Source organism: Oncorhynchus clarkii, chromosome 3 (genome assembly GCF_045791955.1).
Source record: "Oncorhynchus clarkii lewisi isolate Uvic-CL-2024 chromosome 3, UVic_Ocla_1.0, whole genome shotgun sequence".
Taxonomy (NCBI): domain Eukaryota; kingdom Metazoa; phylum Chordata; class Actinopteri; order Salmoniformes; family Salmonidae; genus Oncorhynchus; species Oncorhynchus clarkii.
The window spans coordinates 24,255,140-24,276,775 of NC_092149.1; the positions used below are offsets into that span (position 1 = coordinate 24,255,140).

Consider the following 21,636-nt stretch of genomic DNA (forward strand, 5'->3'; position numbering starts at 1 on the left):
GTATGATAGTACAATATGTATGATAGTACAATGTATGATAGTACAATGTGTGTGATGGTACAATGTGTATGATAGTACAATGTGTATGATAGTACAATGTATGATTGTAGAATGTGTATGATAGTAGAATGTGTATGATAGTAGAATGTATATGATAGTACAATGTATGATTGTAGAATGTGTATGATAGTAGAATGTGTATGATAGTACAATGTATATGATAGTAGAATGTATGATAGTAAAATGTATATGATAGTAAAATATGTAGTATGATAGTACAATATGTATGATAGTACAATGTGTATGATAGTAGAATGTGTATGATAGTAGAATGTATATGATAGTACAATGTGTATGATAGTACAATGTGTATGATAGTACAATGTGTATGATAGTAGAATATGTATGATTGTAGAATGTGTATGATAGTACAATGTATGATTGTAGAATGTGTCTGATAGTAGAATGTGTATGATAGTACAATGTGTATGATAGTACAATGTATGACAGTAGAATGTGTATGATAGTACAATATGTATGATAGTACAATATGTATGATAGTACAATGTATGATAGTACAATGTGTGTGATGGTACAATGTGTATGATAGTACAATGTGTATGATAGTACAATGTATGATTGTAGAATGTGTATGATAGTACAATGTGTATGATAGTAGAATGTATATGATAGTACAATGTATGATTGTAGAATGTGTATGATAGTAGAATGTGTATGATAGTAGAATGTGTATGATAGTACAATGTATATGATAGTAGAATGTATGATAGTAAAATGTATATGATAGTAAAATATGTAGTATGATAGTACAATATGTATGATAGTACAATGTGTATGGTAGTAGAATGTGTATGATAGTAGAATGTATATGCTAGTACAATGTGTATGATAGTACAATGTGTATGATAGTACAATGTGTATGATAGTAGAATATGTATGATTGTAGAATGTGTATGATGGTAGAAGGTGTATGATAGTAGAATGTGTATGATGGTAGAAGGTGTATGATAGTAGAATGTGTATGATAGTAGAATGTGTATGATAGTAGAATGTGTATGATAGTACAATGTATGATTGTAGAATGTGTATGATAGTACATTGTAGGATAGTAGAATATGTATGATAGTAGAATGTGTATGATAGTAGAATGTGTATGATAGTAGAATGTGTATGATAGTAGAATGTGTATGATAGTACAATGTGTATGATAGTACAATGTATGATTGTAGAATGTGTATGATAGTACAATGTAGGATAGTAGAATATGTATGATAGTACAATGTGTATGATAGTACAATATGTATGATAGTACAATGTGGATGATAGTACAATGTTTATGATCGTAGAATGTGTATGATAGTACAATGTATGACAGTAGAATGTGTATGATAGTACAATATGTATGATAGTACAATATGTATGATAGTACAATGTATGATAGTACAATGTGTGTGATGGTACAATGTGTATGATAGTACAATGTGTATGATAGTACAATGTATGATTGTAGAATGTGTATGATAGTAGAATGTGTATGATAGTAGAATGTATATGATAGTACAATGTATGATTGTAGAATGTGTATGATAGTAGAATGTGTATGATAGTAGAATGTGTATGATAGTACAATGTATATGATAGTAGAATGTATGATAGTAAAATGTATATGATAGTAAAATATGTAGTATGATAGTACAATATGTATGATAGTACAATGTGTATGATAGTAGAATGTGTATGATAGTAGAATGTATATGATAGTACAATGTGTATGATAGTACAATGTGTATGATAGTACAATGTGTATGATAGTAGAATATGTATGATTGTAGAATGTGTATGATAGTACAATGTATGATTGTAGAATGTGTCTGATAGTAGAATGTGTATGATAGTACAATGTGTATGATAGTACAATGTATGACAGTAGAATGTGTATGATAGTACAATATGTATGATAGTACAATATGTATGATAGTACAATGTATGATAGTACAATGTGTGTGATGGTACAATGTGTATGATAGTACAATGTGTATGATAGTACAATGTATGATTGTAGAATGTGTATGATAGTAGAATGTATATGATAGTACAATGTATGATTGTAGAATGTGTATGCTAGTAGAATGTGTATGATAGTAGAATGTGTATGATAGTACAATGTATATGATAGTAGAATGTATGATAGTAAAATGTATATGATAGTAAAATATGTAGTATGATAGTACAATATGTATGATAGTACAATGTGTATGATAGTAGAATGTGTATGATAGTAGAATGTATATGATAGTACAATGTGTATGATAGTACAATGTGTATGATAGTACAATGTGTATGATAGTAGAATATGTATGATTGTAGAATGTGTATGATAGTACAATGTATGATTGCAGAATGTGTATGATAGTAGAATGTGTATGATAGTAGAATGTATATGATAGTACAATGTGTATGATAGTACAATGTATGATAGTAGAATATGTATGATAGTACAATGTGTATGATAGTAGAATATGTATGATAGTAGAATGTGCATGATAGTACAATGTATATGATAGTACAATGTGTATGACAGTACAATGTGTATGATAGTACAATGTGTATGATAGTAGAATATGTATGATTGTAGAATGTGTATGGTAGTACAATGTATGATTGCAGAATGTGTATGATAGTAGAATGTGTATGATAGTAGAATGTATATGATAGTACAATGTGTATGATAGTACAATGTATGATAGTAGAATATGTATGATAGTACAATGTGTACGATAGTAGAATATGTATGATAGTAGAATGTGCATGATAGTACAATGTATATGATAGTACAATGTGTATGATAGTACAATGTATGATAGTAGAATATGTATGATAGTACAATGTGTATGATAGTAGAATATGTATGATAGTATAATGTGTATGATAGTAGAATATGTATGATAGTAGAATGTGTATGATAGTACAATGTGTATGATAGTTCAATGTGTTTGATAGTACAATGTGTGATAGTAGAATGTGTATGATAGTAGAATATGTATGATAGTAGAATGTGTATGATAGTACAATGTGCATGATAGTTCAATGTGTTTGATAGTACAATGTATGATAGTAGAATGTGTATGATAGTATAATGTGTATGATAGTAGAATGTGTATGATAGTTCAATGTGTTTGATAGTACAATGTATGATAGTAGAATGTGTATGCTAGTATAATGTGTATGATAGTAGAATGTGTATGATAGTAGAATGTGTATGATAGTAGAATGTGTATGATAGTACAATGTGTATTATGGTAGAATGTGTATGATAGTACAATGTATATGATAGTACAATGTGTATGATAGTATAATGTGTATGATAGTATAATGTGTATGATAGTATAATGTGTATGATAGTATAATGTGTATGATAGTATAATGTATGATGGTAGAATGTGTATGATAGTACATTGTATGATAGTAGAATGTGTAATGGTAGAATGTGTATGATAGTACATTGTATGATAGTAGAATGTGTATGATGGTAGAATGTGTATGATAGTACATTGTATGATAGTAGAATGTGTATGATGGTAGAATGTGTATGATAGTACATTGTATGATAGTAGAATGTGTATGATAGTATAATGTGTATGATAGTAGAATGTATGATTGTAGAATGTGTATGATAGTACATTGTATGATAGTAGAATGTGTATGATAGTACATTGTATGATAGTAGAATATGTATGATAGTAGAATGTGTATGATAGTATAATGTATGATTGTAGAATGTGTATGATAGTACATTGTATGATAGTAGAATGTGTATGATGGTAGAATGTGTATGATAGTACATTGTATGATAGTAGAATGTGTATGATGGTAGAATGTGTATGATAGTACATTGTATGATAGTAGAATGTGTATGATGGTAGAATGTGTATGATAGTACATTGTATGATAGTAGAATGTGTATGATAGTAGAATGTGTATGATAGTACAATGTTTATGATAGTAGAATGTGTATGATAGTAGAATGTGTATGATAGTAGAATGTGTATGATAGTACAATGTTTATGATAGTAGAATGTGTATGATAGTAGAATGTGTATGATAGTAGAATGTGTATGATGGTACAATGTGTATGATAGTAGAATGTTCTATTCTGTCCTCTACTCTCTGTATGACAGGCGTGATGAATGTTACGTAGTCTCTTTCTCATTCTTGTCCCCCCCTCTCTCTGTCTGTGTCTCCCTTTCTCTCACACACACACACACACACACACACACACACACACACACACACACACACACACACACACACACACACACACACACACACACACACACACACACACACACACACACACACACACACACACACATCCATGCAGCTCAGTGTCGTTATGCCCTGGGAATGGAGGATGGCACCATCCCTGACTCTGACATCACGGCTTCCAGCGCCTGGTCAGACTCTACTGAGGCCAAACACGGCAGGTACGTATGTCGGTGTGTGTGTGTGCCTGCCTGCCTGCCTGCCTGCCTGCCTGCACTGCATGTGTTGTGTGTATTATTGCATACCTTCCAAAGGGAAGAAGCCCAGCAGCTGGCCTGTATAGCTCTGTGCCAGCTGTTATTGTAGCTTATCTCTGTGTTTCTGGTTTCCATGATTCTAAGACTCTGTGACCTTTGACATATTTGGGTCCTTTGTACCTCAATGCTTGGCTGTGAAGAGTGCAAATAGAGTATTCAAAGTGTGTGTGTGTGTGTGTGTGTAATTACATTATCTCTATTCATGTCTGGTTCTGGGTCTGTATCTCTCTACCGTTGACTATGTCTGCCATCTGTTGTCACCATGTTTAAATCACACAGGAGAAGACTATTAGATTACAACACAAGACTGTGGCCAGCGTGTCTCTGTATAGCACATTAGGTCATGACATTACATGACCAGCCTGTTAGACACGGCAGATTCACGTGGCCTATTACTCGATATCCACTGTGTGTGTGTGTGTGTGTGTCTTGTGTGTTTCCATGTCTCTCTTAGCCTGCCATGTCTGGGCTGCGTTTGCTGGCTGATTGTCAGTTCATGTGGAGGTGATCAGTCCCAATCCCTTAAAGAGACACCAGAGAGAGAGAGAGAGAGAGAGAGAGAGAGAGAGAAGAGAGAGAGAGATGGGGAAGAGAGAGAGAGAGATGGGGAAGAGAGAGAGAGAGATGGGGAAGAGAGTGATATAAAGACAGAAGGATGGGGGAATAGAGAGAGGATTGGGAATAGAGAGAGAAATAGAGAGGGTGATGGGGAGAGATAGATAGTATGAAGGATGGGAGGAGAGCGAGAGCGAGAGGGAGTGGAGGGATAGATAGATAGTATGAAGGATGGGAGGAGAGAGAGCGAGAGGGAGTGGAGAGATAGATAGATAGTATGAAGGATGGGAGGAGAGAGAGCGAGAGGGAGTGGAGAGATAGATAGATAGATAGTATGAAGGATGGGAGGAGAGAGAGCGAGAGGGAGTGGAGAGATAGATAGATAGTATGAAGGATGGGAGGAGAGAGAGATGGAGGGGAGAGATAGATAATATGAAGGATGGGAGAAGAGAGAGAGCGAGAGGGGAGAGATAGATAATATGAAGGATGGGAGGAGAGAGAGAGCGAGAGGGAGGGGAGAGATAGATAGTATGAAAGATGGGAGGAGAGAGAGCGAGAGGGAGTGGAGAGATAGATAGATAGTATGAAGGATGGGAGGAGAGAGAGCGAGAGGGAGTGGAGAGATAGATAGATAGTATGAAGGATGGGAGGAGAGCGAGAGCGAGAGGGAGTGGAGAGATAGATAGATAGTATGAAGGATGGGAGGAGAGAGAGCGAGAGGGAGTGGAGAGATAGATAGATAGTATGAAGGATGGGAGGAGAGCGAGAGCGAGAGGGAGTGGAGAGATAGATAGATAGTATGAAGGATGGGAGGAGAGAGAGCGAGAGGGAGTGGAGAGATAGATAGATAGTATGAAGGATGGGAGGAGAGAGAGCGAGAGGGAGTGGAGAGATAGATAGATAGATAGTATGAAGGATGGGAGGAGAGAGAGCGAGAGGGAGTGGAGAGATAGATAGATAGTATGAAGGATGGGAGGAGAGAGAGCGAGAGGGAGTGGAGAGATAGATAGATAGTATGAAGGATGGGAGGAGAGAGAGCGAGAGGGAGTGGAGAGATAGATAGATAGTATGAAGGATGGGAGGAGAGAGAGCGAGAGGGAGTGGAGAGATAGATAGATAGATAGTATGAAGGATGGGAGGAGAGAGAGCGAGAGGGAGTGGAGAGATAGATAGATAGTATGAAGGATGGGAGGAGAGAGAGCGAGAGGGAGTGGAGAGATAGATAGATAGTATGAAGGATGGGAGGAGAGAGAGAGAGGGAGTGGAGAGATAGATAGATAGATAGTATGAAGGATGGGAGGAGAGAGCAGCTGGATGACAGCATGTTAGAAGGAGAGAGGGAGGAAGGGAATTTAGAGAGAGAAGGAGGAAGGGATAGAGTACTTGGCTGGTCTCAGAGTGAGAGAGAAAGAGAGAGGGAATAGAGAGTGATGAAGGGAAGAGAAGGGGAAGAAGGGAATGGATAGAAAGACGGGGAAATAGAGGACTTGGACAGTTTTTCTCGTTTTGCACGGCAGTGATCTGTCATATTAATCATTTTGGCTGATGCAGGATGCAGAGGCCTGGTTTGTCTCTCTCTCTCCCTTCATCCATTCATCCCTCTCTCTATCTCCCCCTTCCCTCCCTCCATCAGTGTCAATGATCTAGTGTTCTGAATGGTAGATTGTGGTGTGCGTGGTCTCAGTTGACCTCAGTGGGATCACCATCAAATGTAGTAAAACTTTATTAGCATTCGATTCAACAATGTTGACAGGAAGAAATGTGTCTTGGTGTTAGGGCTGGTCTTTATATGGTCCAGGTTTGGTTTGCTTCATGTGGTCCAGTTCTCAGTGTGAATTGATCCTAATGCCAGCGACTAAGTGGTTGTACTGTGGTCTGTTTGTGGTGATGGATATTGTGGTCTCTGTAAGAAGTATTTGTGGTTGGGATAGTTTGGATGATAAAGTTATATTCTATCCAGAATGATCTCATTATGGAATCCATAAATTCATAATTCAACAACCCCCCCTCTCTGTCTCTGTCTCTGTCTCTGTCTCTCTCTCTCTCTCTCTCTCTCTCTCTCTCTCTCTCTCTCTCTCTCTCTCTCTCTCTCTCTCTCTCCCCTTCTGTCTCTCTCTCTCCTTCTGTCTCTCTCTCTCTGTCTCTCTCTCTCTCTCTCTCCTTCTGTCTCTCTCTCCCCTTCTGTCTCTCTCTCTCCTTCTGTCTCTCTGTCTCTGTCTCTCTGTCTCTGTCTCTCTCTCTCTCTCTTTCTCTCTCTCTGTCTTCATCTCTGTCTTCATCTCTGTCTCTCTGTGTCTGTCTCTGTCTCTCTGTGTCTGTCTCTCTGTCTTCCAGGTTGAGTAAAGGAGAGGGGGATGGTGCGTGGTGTCCTGCAGGAGCAGTGTTCCCCAGTGCTTCAGAGTACCTCCAGGTCAGACAGAGTACACAGGCCTACTCCATGGGCTACAACCACACACTGTATGTGTAGGATTCTCTGTTTCCATTGGCTAGAGGTGCAATCATCCTACCAATACTCACATTTCATTGGGTTAGAGTTTGTGTTTTATTTCATCAAGGTAGAAGTTTCCTAGCTTCCCAAGTTTCCCTGTGTTGGAGGTAGAGGGTTAGGATGGTCTTGAGGGTCAGAGCACTACATTACAACTGACCTTGAATCAGTGACTAGAGACGTCTTGTTCTCTGTCTTCCAGGTGGACCTGCGCTCACTGCACTTCCTGGCTCTGGTGGGTACCCAGGGTCGCCATGCCGACGGGCACGGCCGGGAGTTTGCACGCAGCTACCGGCTCCGTTACTCCCGAGACGGACGCACCTGGATCACCTGGAAGGACCGCTGGGGGCAGGAGGTAAAGACAAGTGTGTGTGTGTGTGTTTTATCTATCTAATGTATCTCTCTCCCCTTGGCTCTGCTTCTCTGACTCATTACATCATTTCTGTCTTATGCAAAACTTTTATTCAGCCACCCACTCACGACATACTTGAATCTCACTAGTGTTAGTTTTCACATCTAATTACTTAATTATGCTATTCATGGTTATTCAATGGGTCTCCATGCTACTCTTGACTGTCGTTCTCCCCCCCCCCCCCCCCCCCCCCCCTCCATCAGGTGGTGTCTGGGAATGAGAACACCTATGATGTGGTTCTGAAGGACCTGGGTCCACCCATTGTTGCCCGCTATGTCCGCTTCTACCCCCTGGCAGACCGGGTCATGAGCGTCTGTCTACGAGTTGAGCTCTATGGCTGTCTGTGGAACGGTGAGTCACAGTCTGTGTGCGCGCGCGTGTATGTGTGTGTGTAGGTCTGTCTGTCTGTCTGTCTGTCTGTTTGATAGTTGGGAAACGTGTGTGGATGGGTTCTGCATGTGTGTGGGTCTAGAGCAGATTAATTAATACACTCTTAGAAAAAAAGGTTCTGGATAGAACCAAAAAGGGTTATATTGCTTGCTTCATATACGGCACTATATACTGTAGAACCCTTTTGTAGGGTTCTTTGATCAGAACCCCAGGGGTTCTTCTTCACTGAACCAAAATTGGTTCCACATAGAAGCCTTGAATTCCATATAGGGTTCTATATAGAACCTTTAGGGAGGCCGTATATGAAGCAAGCATAGAACCCTTTTTGGTTCTATCCAGAACCATTTTTTCTAAGAGTGTAAGGTGGATACAGACAGGCATTGAAAAGAAGGCCTTTGGAAGATCACAGCATAGAGGACATCACACTGTCTACTCATATCTCTGCTGTCTACAGACACTTAGGGGGATGGCCAACGACTTCACCATCCCTAGATTTATTTGCTGTGTGTGTGTGTGTGTGTGCATGTGTGTGCGTGTGTGTGTGAGTGTGTGCATGCTTTTGTGTGTGTCGCCTTGAATTTACAGTCTGTTTGCTAGATTTGGTAAATGTGTGTAATAAGGCTGATTATGTGTGTCTTCAAGCACGTATTTCTGCAGATATGGAGTTCACTCACCATGACGTTTAATTTACTGTCTGGTTTGGCCTGAGATGAAACCATCTATTTTTACCACAGATAAGAGACACTACAGCACAGAGGATGATAGATGGTATGTTCCGTGCTCACAGAGCACTAGTGAATTACACTGTGTTTATGGGTGGGACACGTCTCCTCTCTCCTCTCTGTCCTCCTCCCTTCACACAATGGCTGGCTGACTGGCTGTAAATCAAACCTAGTGCTGAGCCTTAATGCCTGGGGCCGCTGCATCTGGATGCATCCCAAATGGCACTAGCTATTCCCTGAACAGGGCTCTGGGGTGTCATTTAAGACTCACCCTCTGTGTGTCTCTCTGGGGATAGACTGACTATCTTCCTGGAATTATTGTCTGTTAGAGAGGTTTCTGTCTCTGGAACCACTAACACTATAACATGCAGATTCACAGAAATGGAAGACACATTTCCCGGCACACATTCCTGTTCCCTCATCACGTTTTACATTGTGGCGGGGAACGGGTATGCTATGTGGTTTGTTTATTGTGCAAGACCCCAATGGGACTGAGCCCATGTCCCCCACACACACGGACACACATGTACAGACATGCACATACGTGTGCACACAAACACACACACTCTGCGTCTGTAAAAGCTGTGTTTATTATGGATGTGAGTGCTGAAGGTGAAAGTAGTTACAGTGAGTGACTTCAGACCTGTGTTAGGAGAACATGCTGATTAGCCATACAGGCTGGCTGGGGGGAGACAGAGTCTAATGTTTCACTGGAGAGATGTCTGCTCTGCCTGTGTGTTTCTCATCTCCTGAACACAGGCTTAACCAACATATGTAGTTCATGTGTAGCTGACCAGGCGATGGTAAAGATGATATATGCTGTATCTTATTAAAGTGTATATTATTAATGTAGTCTCTCTCTATATACCTCCCCCCTCTCTCTCCCCCCCTCAATCTCTCTCCCCCTCTTTCTTTCTCTCTCTCTCCCCCTCCCCTCTCTCTCCCCCTCTCTCTATTTTTATTTCTCTCTCTCTTTCTTTCTCTCTCTCTCTCTTTCTTTCTCTCTCTTTCTTTTTCACTCTCTCCCTCTCTCTTTCTCTCCCCCTATCTCTCTCCCTCTATCTGTCTCTCTCTCAGATGGCCTGTTGGTGTACACAGCTCCAGTGGGTCATGTGATGCACCTGTCTGGCTCACCTGTGTACCTCAACGATTCCACCTACGATGGCAGCATAGAGTCAGGGTAAGCATCATCCTCCTCTCTCAGCTCTGTGGGTATTGGCTGGCTACTTGAGATTGGTCTTCGTCCTCCATTGGCTTTAGTTGGGTCCCACACAAATTCAACTTTTCCCAGGTTGTCACTGTAAAAGAGAATGTGTTCTCAGCCAACCTACCTGGTAAAATATGATGAATATATAAAGGACTCCTGGACTCATCCCATCTGTTAGCAGTGAACAGGGCCTTAGTGAGCCGCAGTCAGCCAAATGGCTTTAGTCTGTCATACACACACACACGAAACAACTCCTCTACCCAATGTTTATTTTCTCTGTCCACTTAATCGAATAAGAATGAAATGATCTGGAGTAAGGATCTTTATTTGCTGAGGGTGTTGTACTCTGTTTCCAGACTGTATTGTCCAGGGATGGGGGGAAGGTAGGGAGGTTATATTCACATATGCCTTTTTAATGGGGCACAACTGTTTTCATAGCGGATGAGCTAACGGTTTTGATGCAACCCAGACCTATATACAGTAGATGTGTGTGTGTGTGTGTGTGTGTGTGTGTGTGTGTGTGTGTGTGTGTGTGTGTGTGTGTGTGTGTGAGAAAGGGTGTGTGAATGTCTCTGTGTGTCACATGTACAATGTATGACTGTGTATGCCTTGGCATGTGTACAGTATATGTATAACTGTGTAATAATGTGTGTGTACTGTATGTATGTGTTTAGGGTTCAGTTCGGAGGCCTGGGCCAGCTGTTTGACGGTGTGTTAGGAGGGAATGACTTCACAGAGACCAAGGAGCTGAGGGTGTGGCCGGGGTATGACTACCTGGGCTGGAGCAGAGAGGCTCTCGGGCAGGCCAGCGTTGACATCGAGTTCCACTTCGAAAAGACACGCAGCTTTCACACCATGCAGGTAAGAGGATGTGTGTGTGTGAGCAGAGGGAAGGAGGGAGGGTGTGTGTGTGAGAGGAGGGAGGGAGGGTGTGTGTGTGAGGAGAGGGAGGGAGGGTGTGTGAGGGGAGGGAGGGAGGCTGTGTGTGTGAGGGGAGGGAGGGTGTGTGTGTGAGGAGAGGGAGGGAGGGTGTGTGTGTGTGTGAGGGGAGGGAGGGAGGCTGTGTGTGTGAGGGGAGGGAGGGTGTGTGTGTGAGGAGAGGGAGGGAGGGAGGGTGTGTGTGTGAGGAGAGGGAGGGAGGGTGTGTGTGTGAGGGGAGGGATGGAGGGTGTGTGTGAGGGGAGTGTGTGTGAGGGGAGGGAGGGAGGGTGTGTGTGTGAGGGGAGGGAGAATGTGTGTGTGTCCCTTATGCCTATGTGTGTTTCTGTCTTTAAATCCAAAAATCCCTCCTAAAATCCTTGGCTCACACAGTCTAATACATCTCTATTAAACCTTCAAGTGATCCATTATACAATAATGTTGCACAACATTACACAACACATAATAACTGTTGTCACATCACTTTATCTCTCTTTATCATCTTGTGACTAGCCAGTAGCACATTGTCTTTAATTACCCTCTCAGTCCCACCATCATATTAGCTTTTCGTTTTCCTGTTGTTTAACATTGTTTGTCTGTTGTCTGGTCTCTGGGGGCCATTAGGTTGTATCCCTGGCTGAATGTGTGGTTTGATGGTTTCTTTATGGTGAAATGTTGTGTTGTTATGTTGGAAGATTTTGGATGTGAAGCAACCCAGTTTAATATGTGAACCCAGTTTAATGTCCTGTTGTTTTCTCTTCGGGAATGGAGTCAGTCTAGAATGTTGGTTAGGCCTGGGATTGGAGATTTGCCCACAATAAAAACACATATTATTAAATCCAATAAAACTTTAATGAAATTGTATTTAAAACCACACCACACTTTAAAACAATAAAATGAATGAGATAAAAGAAAACAAGCAGGAAGAATGAAAGAAATGAGTAAAGAAACAGTATTGACCAGTGTGACTTTCTAGTCTAGATACAAACGATGAGTGATCTGTTTTGAACTTTTCAGGGTTACTCATTAGTTCCCCCATGCTCTGCCGTTAACGATGGGAATTATTGAACTATCCCAGTGTTTTCCCAGTCCTCTCGGAATGCTGCACCTAAGCTATCTAAAGCTTTCTATCGCTATCGCTGTTTTTTCTGCTTTTTTCCAATGTGTTATCTCAGAAAACATACACCTGAAGAGAATAGCACACAGTTCACATAAATAAATGCAGGAACCTGAACCTGACATGTCTGTGTTCCCTAAAGGGAGATATGTTCTCTAACCTGGTTCTAGAACGCTCTTGCAGGAGAGGAATGTGTTCCGTTACATGGATCTCTCCCTCTGCCTCTCTATCTATCTATCTATCTCTATATATACACTACCGTTCAAAAGTTTGGGGTCACTTAGAAATGTCCTTGTTTTTGAAAGAAAAGCAGATTTTTTTTGTCCATTAAAATAACATCAAATTGATCAGAAATACAGTAGAGATTGTTAATGTTGTAAACAACTATTGTAGCTGGAAACGTCTGATTTTTAATGGAATATCTACATAGGCGTACAGAGACCCATTATCAGCAACCATCATTCCTGTGTTCCAATGCCATGCTGTGTTAGCTAATCCAAGTTTATAATTTTAAAAGGCTAATTGATCATGAGAAAACCCTTTTGAAATTATGTTGGCACAGCTGAAAACTGTAGTGCTGATTAAAACCTCTTGAAGCTAGGGGCACTATTTTTATGTTTGGAAAAATAACGTTCCCAAAGTAAATGGCCTATTTCTCAGGACCAGATGCTAGAATATGCATATAACTTACATATTATGATAGAAAACACTCTAAAGTTTCCAAAACTGTCAAAATGATGTCTGTGAGTTAAACAGATCTGATATTGCAGGCTAAAACCTGAGGAAAATCCAATCAGGAAGTGCCCATGTTTTTGAAACCTCTCTGTTCTTATGCATCCATATTGCCAATTTAAAGGGATATCAACCAGATTCCTTTTTCTTTGGCTTCCCTAAGGTGTCAACAGCCTTTAGATATAGTTTCAGGCTTTTATTTTGAAGAATGAGCGTGAACGACCACATTGCGTAAGTGGATAGGTGGGGGCTCTCAGAGTGAGTTGTGCGCAAAAGAGAAAGGCGGCCATTGTTACTCCCGGTCCTAGTGAAAAGCCAACTGTCCCGGTTGATATATTATCGAATAGATATTTGAAAAACACCCTGAGGATTGATTATAAAAAACGTTTGACATGTTTCTGTGGACATTATGGATATAATTTGGAATTTTTGTCTACGTTGTCGTGACCGCTCTTTCCGGTGGATTCCTGGGCATAACGCACCAAACTAACGGAGGTATTTGGATATAAAAAATATCTTCATGGAACAAAAGGAACATTTGCTGTCTAACTGGGAGTCTCGTGAGTGAAAACATCCGAAGATCATCAAAGTTAAACGATTAATTTGATTGCTTTTCTGATTTTCGTGACCAAGTTACCTGATGCTAAGTGTACTTATTGTTTTGTCGAGCGATCGATAAACTAACACAAACGCTTGGATTGCTTTCGCTGTAAAGCATCATTTCAAAATCTGAGACGACAGGTGGATTAACAAAAGGCTAAGCTGTTTTTTGCAATATTGCAATTGTGATTTCATGAATATGAATATTTTCTAGTAATATTATTTGACTGTGGCGCTATGCTATTCAGCGTTGCTGATGACAATTATCCCGGATCCGGGGTGGGTGGTTCAGAGAGGAAGCAATAAAACTGCCCTTCTTTAGAATAGTTGAGAGTAGTTGAGTATTATCTAGTACTGTACTGTACTGTAATATCTAGCACTGTACTGTATTATCTAGCACTGTACTGTATTATCTAGTACTGTACTGTATTATCTAGTACTGTATTGTACTGTACTGTATTATCTAGTACTGTACTGTATTATCTAGCACTGTACTGTATTATCTAGTACTGTACTGTATTATCTAGTACTGTACTGTATTATCTAGTACTGTACTGTAGTGTATTATCTAGTACTGCACTGTATTATCTAGTACTGTACTGTATTATCTAGCACTGTACTGTATTATCTAGTACTGTACTGTATTATCTAGTACTGTACTGTATTATCTAGTACTGTATTGTACTGCACTGTATTATCTAGTACTGTACTGTACTGTATTATCTAGTACTGTACTGTATTATATGGTACTGTACTGTATTATATAGTACTGTACCGTATTATCTAGTACTGTACTGTACTGTAGTGTATTATCTAGTACTGTACTGTTATCTAGTACTGTACTGTACTGTATTATATAGTACTGTACCATATTATCTAGTACTGTACTGTATAGTACTGTACCGTATTATCTAGTACTGTACTGTATAATCTAGTACTGTACTGTATTATTTAGTACAGTACTGTACTGTATTATATAGTACTGTACCGTATTATCTAGCACTGTACTGTATTATCTAGTACTGTACTGTATTATCTAGTACTGTACTGTATTATCTAGTGCTGTACTGTACCGTATTATATAGTACTGTACCGTATTATCTAGTACTGTACCGTATTATATAGTACTGTACCGTATTATCTAGTACTGTACTGTGTTATCTAGTACTGTACTGTATTATATAGTACTGTACTGTATTATATAGTACTGTACCATATTATCTAGTACTGTACCGTATTATATAGTACTGTACCATATTATCTAGTACTGTACTGTATTATCTAGTACTGTACTGTACTGTATTATCTAGTACTGTACCGTATTATCTAGTACTGTACCGTATTATCTAGTACTGTACTGTACTGTATTATCTAGCACTGTACTGTTATCTAGTACTGTACTGTACTGTATTATATAGTACTGTACCATATTATCTAGTACTGTACTGTATAGTACTGTACCGTATTATCTAGTACTGTACTGTATAATCTAGTACTGTACTGTATTATTTAGTACAGTACTGTACTGTATTATATAGTACTGTACCGTATTATCTAGCACTGTACTGTATTATCTAGTACTGTACTGTATTATCTAGTACTGTACTGTATTATCTAGTGCTGTACTGTACCGTATTATATAGTACTGTACCGTATTATCTAGTACTGTACCGTATTATATAGTACTGTACCGTATTATCTAGTACTGTACTGTGTTATCTAGTACTGTACTGTATTATATAGTACTGTACTGTATTGTATAGTACTGTACCATATTATCTAGTACTGTACCGTATTATATAGTACTGTACCATATTATCTAGTACTGTACTGTATTATCTAGTACTGTACTGTACTGTATTATCTAGTACTGTACCGTATTATCTAGTACTGTACCGTATTATCTAGTACTGTACTGTACTGTATTATCTAGCACTGTACTGTATTATCTAGCACTGTACTGTATTATCTAGTACTGTACTGTATTATCCAGTACTGTACTGTATTATCTAGTACTGTACTGTATTATCTAGTACTATACTGTATTATCTAGTACTGTACTGTATTGTATTATCTAGCACTGTACTGTACTGTATTATCTAGCACTGTACTGTATTATCTAGTACTGTACTGTATTATCTAGTACTGTACCGTATTATCTAGTACTGTAATGTATTTTTATTCATTTTTATTTAATCTTTATTTGACCAGGAAGGGCTCATTGAGATGAAAATCTCTTTTTCAAGAGCGTCCTGGCCAAGATAGGCAGCACCAAGTCATTACAAAAAAATTACAGACAGACAACATGAAAAACTACAAATAATCTAGTAAAAACCATTGAATTCACAAGAGTATAAAACAGCAAATTAAAAACATTGACAGGTCAGGGAATCAGCCTCAAAATCCTTCATCAGTGATTTAAAAACACCAATCGGGACAAGTTCTTCCAGTTTAAAAGTATTTTGTAAGGTGTTCCAAGACGATGGCGCAGAGTACATAAAAGCCCTTTTACCAAATTCAGTTCGGACATTTGGAAGTTAGCAGAATAAAGTCCAGCGAACGAAGAGTACCCACCACATTTCTGAACAATAAAAATGCCCAAATAAAAAGGTAGTAAACCCAAAATGGCTTTGTAAATAAAAGTATACCAGTGACTGAGCCTACAAGTGACTAGAGAAGGCCAGCCAACCCTGGTATACAAAGTGCAGTGGTGCGTAAGGATTTTGCCGTTTAAAATAAATCTCCAAGTGCCATGGTAAAGGGTGTCCATTGATCTCAAACACTGAGCGGAAGCATTCATATATAAAATATCCCCATAGTCTAGTAAAGGCATAAATGTAGCTGATACTAGCCTCCTTCTGGGCTTCAAAAGAAAAACAGGCCTTATTCCTAAAATAAAATCACAATTTCAGCTTCAATTTTTATGTAAGTTGTTGAATATGCAATTTAAAAGAGAGGACATCATCAATTAAAATTCAAAAATATTTATATGAGGTTACAACCACAATCTCCTTGCCCTAATAGGTGAAAGGTTCAGAGGTATATTTCTTGGATTAGAAAACACCATTAGTTTCGTTTCGTCAGTATTGAGGATAAGCTTCAATTGACACAAGGTATGTTGAAGAGTATAAAAAGCAGTTTGCATGTTCTGGAAAGATTTTGTAAGAGATGAGGCACAACAGTAAATAACAGTATCATCAGCATAAAAATTAAGCTGTGCATTTTGGACATTTTTCTCTAAATAATTTATATAAATAGTGAATAAGAGAGGACCAAGTACAGAGCCTTGGGTCACACCATTCAAGACAGACAATTTAACAGACATAAGTCCATCAAATTGAGTGCACTGAGTTATATCAGACAGATAGTTAGCAAACCATGCAACTGCATGCTCCGAAAGACCTACACTCGACAATCTCTGCCTTAGTATAGCATGATCAACTGTATCAAAAGCCTTAGAGAGATCAATAAAAAGTGAGACAGTGCTGTTTTTTGTCAATGGCTTCAGTGATATCATTTAAAACCTTCATGGCTGCTGCAATTGTGCTATGCTTCTTCCTGAATTAGAGTTAGCAAATAAAAACTCTTTTAGCTGTTCACTTACAAGGGTTTCAAGTATTTTCACCAGGGGTGACAGCTTTGAGATTGGCCTATAATTAAAAGATATATATATATATATATATATATAGATATAAATAAAAAGAGTTGGATCTCCCCCTTTTAAAAGTGGTAGGACAAATGCTGATTTCCAGATCTTTGGAATTTCATTACGTTCCAGGGTTAGATTGAACAGAGATGTAAGTGGTTCAGCTATGAAATCAGCTGCCAGATTTAAAAAGCAGGGATCCAAAAGATCAGGACCTGCAGGCTTTCTCTGATCTAAGGATTTCAGGGCTTTATTTACCACCTGCACTGAGAATGGCAAAAAGCTAAAAGTTTGACCAGATCTCACTGATTCCTCCACACAGGATGGTACAGAGACAGAGGACACTGAATCAAACAGCCTACCAGATGATACAAAGTGCTCATTGAAACAATTCAGCATTTCAGTTTTGTCATATATAGCAACAGAGTCCTTCAAAACACATGACGGTAATTCATTAACATTACTGTTACCAGACATAGACTTAATAGCCTTCCAAAACTTTCTAGGGTCATTCAGGTTATCAGTGGTAACAGATATAAAATATTCAGACTTGGCCTTCCTGAGAAAAAAATAACACTTGTTTCGTAACTGCCTAAAAACAAGCCAATCAGCATCAGAACATGATTTCCTTGCTTTAGCCCAGGCTAGATTACGGTCATGAATAATACTTATATCTTGTACTGTACTGTCCTCTGGAGGAGAACGTGTGAGTGAGGAGGTGGAGGGGAGGGTTCCATGTGGTAAGGGCTATAGGTCTAGCTCTAACTCACTGAGCGTATGGCTGCTTCATGGAAGGGCTACAGGGGGCTTAGTAGTTACACTCTCACTGTTTATGTACAAGTCAGAGACTATAATGAGGTAGTAATTAACCAGAAACTCCCTTCAGCTGTGATCCATATCCATCGATGATCACTGTTTATGTACAGTCGTGGCCAAAAGTTGAGAATGACACAAATATTAATTTCCACAAAGTTTGCTGCTTCAGTGTCTTTAGATATTTTTGTCAGATGTTACTATGGAATACTGAAGTATAATTCCAAGCATTTCATGTGTCAAAGGCTTTTATTGACAATTACATGAAGTTGATGCATAGAGTCAATATTTGCAGTGTTGACCCTTCTTTTTCAAGACCTCTGCAATCCACCCTGGCATGCTGTCAATTAACTTCTGGGCCACATCCTGACTGACGGCAGCCCATTCTTGCATAATCAATGCTTGGAGTTTGTGGGTTTTTGTTTGTCCACCCACCTCTTGAGGATTGACCACAAGTTCTCATTGGGATTAAGGTCTGGGGAGTTTCCTGGCCATGGACCCAAAATATCAATGTTTTGTTCCCTGAGACACTTAGTTATCGCTTTTGCCTTGCATTGTTCATCACCAAACTGTTCCTGGATGGTTGGGAGAAGTTACTTTCGGAGGATGTGTTGGTACCGTTCTTTATTCATGGCTGTGTTCTTATGCAAAATTGTGAGTGAGCCCACTCCCTTGGCTGAGAAGCAACCCCACACATGAATGGTCTCAGGATGCTTTACTGTTGGCATGAAACAGGACTGATGGTAGCGCTCACCTTGTCTTCTCCAGACAAGCTTTTTCCTGGATGCCTCAAACAATCGGAAAAGGGATTCATCAGAGAAAATGACTTTACCCCAGTCCTCAGCAGTCCAATCCCTGTACCTTTTGCAGAATACCAGTCTGTCCCTGATGTTTTTCCTGGAGAGAAGTGGCTTTTTTGCTGCCTTTCTTGACACCAGGCCATCCTCCAAAAGTCTTTGCCTCACTGTGCGTGCAGATGCACTCACACCTGCCTGCTGCCATTCCTGAGCAAGGCCTGTACTGGTGGTGCCCCGATCCCACAGCTGAATCAACTTTAGGAGACGGTCCTGGCGCTTGCTGGACTTTCTACGGCGCCCTGAAGCCTTCACAACAATTGAACCGCTCTCCTTGAAGTTCTGGATGATCCGATAAATGGCTGATTTAGGTGCAATCTTACTGGCAGCAATATCATTGCCTGTGAAGCCCTTTTGTGCAAAGCAATGACAACGGCACATGTTTGTTTGTAGGTAACCATAGATGACAGAGGAAGAACAATGATTCCAAGCACCACCCTCCTTTTGAAGCTTCCAGTCTGTTAATCGAACTCAATCAGCATGACAGAGTGATCTCCAGCCTTGTCCTCGTCAACACTCACACCTGTGTTAATGCGAGAATCACTGACATAATGTCAGCTGGTCCTTTGTGGCAGGACTGAAATGCAGTGGAAATGTTTTTGGGGGATTCAGTTCATTTGCATGACAAAGAGGGACTTTGCAATTAATTGCAATTCATCTGATCACTCTTCATAACATTCTGGAGTATATGCAAATTGCCATCATGCAAACTGAGGCAGCAGACTTTGTGAAAATGAATATTTGTGTCATTCTCAAAACTTTTGGCCACGACTGTAGTTTGAGAAACAGACGCCTCACAAGTCCTCAACTGGCAGCTTCATTAAATAGTACCCACAAAACACCAGTCTCAACATCAACAGTGAAGAGGCAACTCCGGGATTCTGGCCTTCTGGGAAGAGTTGCAAAGAAAAATCCATATTTCAGACTGGCCAATAAAAAGAAAAGATTAAGATGGGCAAAAGAACAGACGCTGGACAGAGGAACTCTGCCTAGAAGGCCAGCATCCCGGACTCGCCTCTTCTCTGTTGATGTTGAGACTGGTGTTTTGTGGGTACTATTTAATGAAGCTGCCAGTTGAGGACTTGTGAGGCGTCTGTTTCTCAAACTAGATACTCTAATGTACTTGTCCTCTTGCTCAGTTGTTCACCGAGGCCTTCCACAACAATTTTATACTTATTTAATTTATTTCATAAACAAATGCAACACCCAATGCCCTTGTGTGAAAAAGTAACCGGTTGTGCCACCTTTAGCTGCAATGACTCCAACCAAACGCTTCCTGTAGTTGTTGATCTGTCTCTCACGTCACTGTGGAGCAATTTTGTCCCACCTTCCATGCAGAACTGCTTTAATTCAGTGACATTTGTGGGTTTTCAATCACGAACTGCTCATTTCGAGTCCCGCCACAACATCTCAATCAGTGTTAGGTCTGTGCTTTGACTAGGACATTCCAGAACTTCAAATGTGTTGCTTTTTAGCCATTTTCATGTAGACTTGATTGTGTGTTTTTTGTATCATTGTCTTGCTGCATGACCCAGCTGTACTTCAGCTTCAGCTCACAGACGGATGGCCTGACATTCTCCTTTAGAAATATTTGATACAGAGCAGAATTCATGGTTCCTTCTATTAAGGCAAGTTGTACAGGTCCTGAGGCAGCAAAGCATCCCCAAACCATCACACTAAGCTATAAATAACAAGAACATAATGTATGTTTTCTAGCCAGGCTTGTGCAGGACAGATTACCCAGCAGGCTTTGCTTTGTTGACTTATTAGGCCCATTCCATATCCCATTCCAATCAGTATAGTAATATAACATGTTAACCTCAGTATTCCAGGAGTATGCATGAAGGCATGTGTGTGTGTGTGTGTGTGCGTGCGTTAGGCGTGTATGTATTTGTATTACACAGATCCACATGTGGTTTTAGTTAGAGGTTGGCCCTACAGCAAGTGTCAGGTTAATGACTAACCTGTCAGTAGAGTCTTTATACCAGCCCTTCCTTCCCCATTAGAGGAAACATTTCTCCCTCTAGATCCCTATCTCCTTAACCTTTTCTTTCTCCCCAGATTCCCTATCACTCTCCCTCTTCCCCTTCTTTACCTCTCTGTATTCCCACTCTCTCTCTCTCTTTCTTTTCTTCCTGCCTATTCTACCATACCCTCTATCATTTCTATTCCCTCTTTCCCCCTAGAACCTCTATCTACCTCACCCTCTATCCTTTCTATTCCCTCTTTCCCCCTAGAACCTCTATCTACCTCACCCCCTATCTACCTCACCCTCTATCTACCTTACCCTCTATCCTTTCTATTCCCTCTTTCCCCCTAGACCCCCTATCTACCTTACCCTCTATCCTTTCTATGCCCTCTTTCCCCCTAGACCCCCTATCTACCTCACCCCCTATCTACCTCACCCTCTATCCTTTCTATTCACTCTTTCCCCCTAGACCCCCTATCTACCTCACCCCCTATCTACCTCACCCTCTATCTACCTTACCCTCTATCCTTTCTATTCCCTCTTTCCCCCTAGAACCTCTATCTACCTCACCCTCTATCCTTTCTATTCCCTCTTTCCCCCTAGAACCTCTATCTA

At 40.0% G+C, this 21,636-nt stretch overlaps 1 protein-coding gene across 6 annotated transcripts in view; it reads left to right on the top strand.

Annotated features, from left to right (window-relative positions):
* Window positions 1-21,636, top strand: part of LOC139391412 (epithelial discoidin domain-containing receptor 1-like) — a 79,919-nt gene that overhangs the window by 33,549 nt on the left and 24,734 nt on the right. For all 6 annotated transcript variants that reach the window (XM_071138932.1, XM_071138935.1, XM_071138931.1 and 3 more), the window contains exons 3-8: window positions 4,403-4,505; window positions 7,491-7,566; window positions 7,844-7,996; window positions 8,257-8,404; window positions 10,243-10,345; window positions 11,047-11,233. In XM_071138932.1, coding sequence (XP_070995033.1) covers window positions 4,403-4,505; window positions 7,491-7,566; window positions 7,844-7,996; window positions 8,257-8,404; window positions 10,243-10,345; window positions 11,047-11,233 — 770 coding nt within the window. The remainder of the gene's footprint in view (window positions 1-4,402; window positions 4,506-7,490; window positions 7,567-7,843; window positions 7,997-8,256; window positions 8,405-10,242; window positions 10,346-11,046; window positions 11,234-21,636) is intronic.